The sequence below is a fragment of the Culex pipiens genome, chromosome 2 (genome assembly GCF_016801865.2).
Source record: "Culex pipiens pallens isolate TS chromosome 2, TS_CPP_V2, whole genome shotgun sequence".
NCBI lineage: Eukaryota > Metazoa > Arthropoda > Insecta > Diptera > Culicidae > Culex > Culex pipiens.
The window spans coordinates 95478419-95484352 of NC_068938.1; the positions used below are offsets into that span (position 1 = coordinate 95478419).

The 5934-nt window shown below is 41.9% G+C and overlaps 1 protein-coding gene across 1 annotated transcript; it reads right to left on the minus strand.

Annotated features, from left to right (window-relative positions):
• Window positions 1-1772: 1772 nt before the first annotated feature.
• LOC120425848 (transcription factor MafB) lies at window positions 1773-3930 on the minus strand. Its single transcript, XM_039590467.2, has one exon. It carries the CDS (start codon window positions 3248-3250, stop codon window positions 2084-2086), a length of 1167 nt encoding a protein of 388 aa, XP_039446401.1. The 5' UTR covers window positions 3251-3930; the 3' UTR covers window positions 1773-2083.
• Between the last annotated feature and the right edge of the window lie 2004 nt (window positions 3931-5934).

Consider the following 5934-nt stretch of genomic DNA (forward strand, 5'->3'; position numbering starts at 1 on the left):
GGGTCAATAAATCATTTAAAAAAAATAAAAATAACCAACATCAGGGATACCCTCTGACTCGATTTCTTAGGCAAAAATAAGTAACTGTGCAAATTTTGAGCCAAATCGGTAAAGGCTATACCAACAGGAAACAAATGTATCAAAATCTGTCGTGGTGGGTTTGCTACAAAAAATGTCACCTTTTATAACAGATTTTGCAGCAATTTTGGCCGTGTGTAAACATGTCAGCGATCTGCAATCCTCACCAACACAAGCATCTGATCAGAAAGAAGAATACGTTTGTGCTCTGTCCTTCTCATATCTGGAGCAACACGAGAAAAGGTCGGATACGCATTTTGAAAGTTTGAACTATTTTGCAATTTTTCAAGCTTAAGGTAACTTTTTCTCAAAATTCAAAGTGAGAAACAATAGCTGGCCTCCCCAGCTACTGTTTAACAGAATAAAGTTTGTAAAATATGTAGTTGCATATTGCCTGGAAAATAGAAAATGTTGCAGCTGTCAAAATGCTTATGGTCCCTTTTTCATATCTTGCTCAAAATATCATCAGATGCGGGGGTAGCAAGTCAGATCAGCAACCAAGAAGTTAATGTCCTCGTTAAATCTATTTCTTGACCCCTTTCCTTCCGAACTGCATACCAGCCTGTATAATGCATTTTCCATGCCTATTTGCATTGCAATGTTGAAAAAACTTGATAAAAACTTTGAAAAATATTTGCATTGGCCTTAATTACGAAAAACCAATTTCTAAAATACTGTAAAGCAATTACATTTTTGTTCTGTTTCAGAGAAAAATGCAAAGATGACAACCAGACGTTTTTTCATGATTTAATTAGCTGAAGATTTGATTATCAAAACTGAAATTATTTCGAGGACTATACTGCCGTTCTACGCATAATTGTCCCATGTCATGTTCGGTCGATTCTGACATTTTGACATTTTTGAGTTTAATTTGATGTATACTTCAAGAAAACCCCATAAAATCCAGTACTTTTCTCAGAAACTCATCAAAAACAACACCAAGTCTGTTTGTCCCATCGTTGAACTTCTACGTATAATTGTCCCACCAAGTATTTTCTTTCACGAAATCATTAGTTTTACGAAGTATTGTGTCTTGTTTATCCATATTATAGCAAGAGGATTACTAATAGGAGTGATAAACTGCTAACTGGGATGATAAGGGACTTATAGGGTGAACACAGGACAATTATGCGTAGAAACACAAAACACGGTTGAAAAATTTCAATCGCGTTTTTCTCAGTTGCACTTTTTTGAACATGGGACAATTATGCGTAGAACGGCAGTATAATCGAGAATAATCGAGGCAGGAAAAATACAATGTTGCTTTTTGAAGAGAATGTTATTTTTCTTATCTTCGATGGTAATGTTTTACTTAAACAAAAGGCTCTTAAGAGTTTTCAACTTTTGAAATTAAATATTCTTTTGACAACGCAATCCGTGATGCCCATTCAAACATCATAAATCTTTCACAACAACCAAAAACACTTGAAACTCACTTCATTAACCAATCGTATATGCGACCATTCAAAACCCATTTTCCAGCGTGCGTACGCCACGCGTGTCCATCATTCCAGCACAATAACTGTCATCATTAACGTTCTGTTTGCGCGCGAGAAACAATTTACAACCCGCTTCTCGATTGTGTTGGGCGGAATCCAAAAACGATTATCAACGACAAATAAAATAACAAATGAAGCGAACCAAACTGAGGGAGTGGGTGTTTTTTGGGGTGTAAAATAAAAGAAATTATGTTATAAAACGATCATAGAGTTTAATAAATCTTTTCCATTGCAGAAATGAAAGTGTTAACAAATGAAGTTGCTTCAACTAAAGCCCTAACAGAGTGCTAGTTTGTTCACAATTTAGAGTTTTGTCTGGTCACGATTAATCCTTGAGTGAAATTACGAACTTCGTATAAGTAGCGTCTGTCATAACATTGCGCCCGCACAGATCCAGTCTTTTTATGTACACACACGTCGTTGTTCAGCGTTTCGACAGCCGGTGCTGCTGCTGCTGATTAGGAAGCGTAACGTCCGATCCACGGTTGTTGGCCCCCAATCTGGCGTCATACGTAGTACTCGGGCGAGCTGGTGCTGTCGTTGATGAGCTGCTGCTTGGATGTTCCGTTGCCGGACTGGCGAGGTTGGGGTTGTTGGGACTGATGCTGGCCCGGGTGGTGCTGGGACTGCAGGATGGCCGCTTGGTCGCGTAGTTTGAGCTTGAGCTCGTCCCGTTCCTGCTTGATGAGGGCGATCTCCATCTTCATGTGGTGCATTTCGCTCTGGAGTTGGCGGTTGGTGATCTCCAGGTCGTGGCGTTGCTGGAGTCTCTTGGAGCGACAGTTTTGGGCGTATCCGCGGTTTTTCAGAGTTCGTCTCTTTTGCTTGAGGCGCACGACCTGGTCACGTGGGCAGCCGTGCAGTCGCTTGTTGAGTTCCCGTACGGACAGGGACATGAGCATTTCGTCGTTGAGGACGCCATCACTGCTGTTGCTGCTGGTGTAGCAGCTTCCGGCGCTGGTTCCGTGGCGTGGCGATGCAAGCGACCCGGCGGAACTGACCGAGTGGGGCCGGTTGGGATGGCCGTGCAGATGGAGATGATGGTGGGATCCGCCGTGGATTGGGTTTAGGTGTTCTAGCTGACCATGGTGGTGGTGGTGGGAGAATCCGTTGGCCGAGGCGTGGCCCTGAAGGTACTCCTTGCGTTCCAGCCATTCGCCCTCGGTCGCAATCGAGAATTGGTGCGAAGGTCGCAGGTCCAGGGGTTGTTCCATGCGCATCGTCTGCGGGACGATCATCATGCTTTCCATCTGATCGGGCTGGATACGATTGCCGTAGTAGGGATAGGAGGCCGAGTTTGGATGGTTGGGAGATCCAACCACTGGGGGAGTCTCGGGAGGGGTCGAGGGAACACCGGCGATCGGAGGGTTAAGGAGAACCGGTTGACCGTGGGTCGGGTGCGGATAGAAGTCCGACGTCGGAGTGATCGAGTTGACCTTTCGCTCCTCCACGTGCCAGGTGGCTCCGTTGGCCTTAAGCCGAATCGGGATAAAGCCATTTTCCTCGGTTGCGGCCGTCCAGATCTTGGCATTCGCTGCCGTAGGGCTGGTGTCCTCCCGCTTCACATTGGTATCCTCCAGGTGTTCCAGCACAAACTCCTGTATGTAGTTATCTGCGAAAGCTGGCTCTTCGAGATTCATCACCTTAGCAATGCGTTCACCCGGTAGTTTCATAAAACAGTTTGGCTATTCACGTTACACTAACAAAAAAAAACTCCTCTCCGGGGTTCCGACGAGGAAACTGGACCAAGGCTCTTTCGGCTAGCTTTCAACTCCACACTCGTAACTGTAGAGCACTCTTCCGCGTGTTTCAGTGCCTTAGTGTTTACAAGCAGACCAAACGGAACCTTCGCCAGCGGCTTGCATAATTCACCAGCGGGCAACTCAAAACAAAAACACCGCGCCTCACACCAAACTTTCAACAACACACTTTGCCCCGGGGAGTCTACCGGTTTACAGTTCTACAATCCCGTCACCACCACAAGTACAGTCACGTGGTTGATCTTCTCTTCCAAGATATAGCAACCCGGGATCACGATCGCGAGATCCAATCAATCACACAAGTGGGTGCGACCCTCGGGTGACCGACAACAAACTCCGTAACACACGAACTCTACGCGACAGCCAAAAATCCGGAGGCGCTCCGCGCAATCGATGTGAATTCATCCGCGACTGGACGTGAAATAGATGAAAAATATGCAGCCAAATTCCCATAAAGAGCCCTCCGGCGCGAATCTGTCCCGCCGACCTATGTGAGCGTGTCCGCAGCATACAATCCGACACATGCGCATCCTGGACATCCCTGGAGCGAAAGCGAGACGCAAAACGTCGGTACGATGTTTATGTATAGGCATTTCTCGGCCACAAGTCAACATCGCCTAACCGTCATCGACCGTCATCAGTGAGGCCACCACCACTTGGCAACGATTCCGCGAGGACTGCGCCGCTGCTGCGAAGGGGTGTGGCCAACGCGAGCTTTCACACTGCCGTGACTCCGCCCCTTTGAGTAATTTCGGAAAGCTCTGAGTTGAGACTCGGCGCGCATGTCCACCGACTAGTCCAGCTCGGTGAGAACGGCGGTGGCGACCTCCGACGAATCCGTAATCTAATTCATCCTCGTGTCGCGTTTTGATTGTTGATAGTCCGCCACCGCCGCCGTGACTTCAACGGAATTTCCTCTCGCCACTTGTTTTTTGAGTACAGTGAGGGTAGAAAAAACGTCGTCGTCCATTACCATCGATTTTTTTTTTGCGGCCGATGTCCGCCTGAAATTGAAAGTGAGTTTTTCATCCGGTTTCTTGGGAGTTTGGTGGGAGCAATTTATGTCGCCAACCTGCCGCTGCAGCGTTTTTTTTTTTTCTCGCTCCGGATGTTCAGTGTGTCAGCTAGACGAAGGCCGTCCGAACTTGATGAAAGTGCATGTGGGTGGGTGGTGGTTCGTCGCACCGTAATTTATTAATCTTTGTCCTAGCCTTGAATGTTGGGGCTGGGGCTTCTGCTGCTGCTCTATCTGTTTCGATCTTCGCTTGGGCAAGCGAAAAAATGTGGGTAATTCTGGGTTGAATTTTATTGGCGACCGCACGAATAAAATCGATCGATGGATGGGACTTTAACGGCGGGTTTTTGCACTCAAAGTTGGAGAAAATTTGCTACTTGATTAAACAATGTCGGAATTGTTTTTGAATTCTTGTTTAGACTGCAACATGTTAGTTGTGATAACTGAACTTCACATACTTGACCGAAATGCTGGTGGATCTTAGACTTTCTTGGACTTACTTGTAAAGTTTGTGTAGTTTATATAAGGCCGTTGCAAATATTTTTTTATGTTTATATCTCTCGACTCTGACAAAGTCGAGGGGTGGGACCAAAAACATAAAAAATAAAATAATCGAAATTACAAGTCATGATATTACCATTTAATTGAAAAAAATGTTATAAAATGCAGTTTACACCAGCCCTGTTGTTTTTTTGAAAAAAAAAAAACAACGGCTTTCAGGGTTGTTACGGGAAAGTCGAAAAAAATCCGCGCCAAATCCGCGCCGACCGAAATCTCAATCCGCGCCATATAAAAAAATTGGGACCAACATTCAAGAAATGTTATTTCCAGAGAAAAAAAACTAATACAGAAAGTATTTTATCAAATAGAATGAAAGCAAAAAATCCTTTTTAAAAATACCTCAAGAGACATCAAGAAAAGTGTCACCAAAAAAATTTATTTTTGCAAATCAGAGGGACACTACAATAGTTTTGACCGATATAAACAAAATAGAAAATTATAAACCAATATAAACAAAATAGAAAATTATAAACCAATATAAACAAAATTTAAAAATCTAATAAATAAAATTAAACTTCAAAAATATAAGCTCAAAAAAACCAAAATCTAAAATTTTAATATGATTAAATATTCGATTTCGAAATTCTAAAAATTCAAAATCTATGAATTTTAATACAGATTGTATTCCAATTTCTTCACTAAAATTTCATTCCGAAACAAATTGCATTTCCAATATTTGAAATATTTTCTTCTAAAAATTTAAGAATTTAAGAATTTAAGAATTTAAGAATTTAAGAATTTAAGAATTTAAGAATTTAAGAATTTAAGAATTTAAGAATTTAAGAATTTAAGAATTTAAGAATTTAAGAATTTAAGAATTTAAGAATTTAAGAATTTAAGAATTTAAGAATTTAAGAATTTAAGAATTTAAGAATTTAAGAATTTAAGAATTTAAGAATTTAAGAATTTAAGAATTTAAGAATTTAAGAATTTAAGAATTTAAGAATTTAAGAATTTAAGAATTTAAGAATTTAAGAATTTAAGAATTTAAGAATTTAAGAATTTAAGAATTTAAGAATTT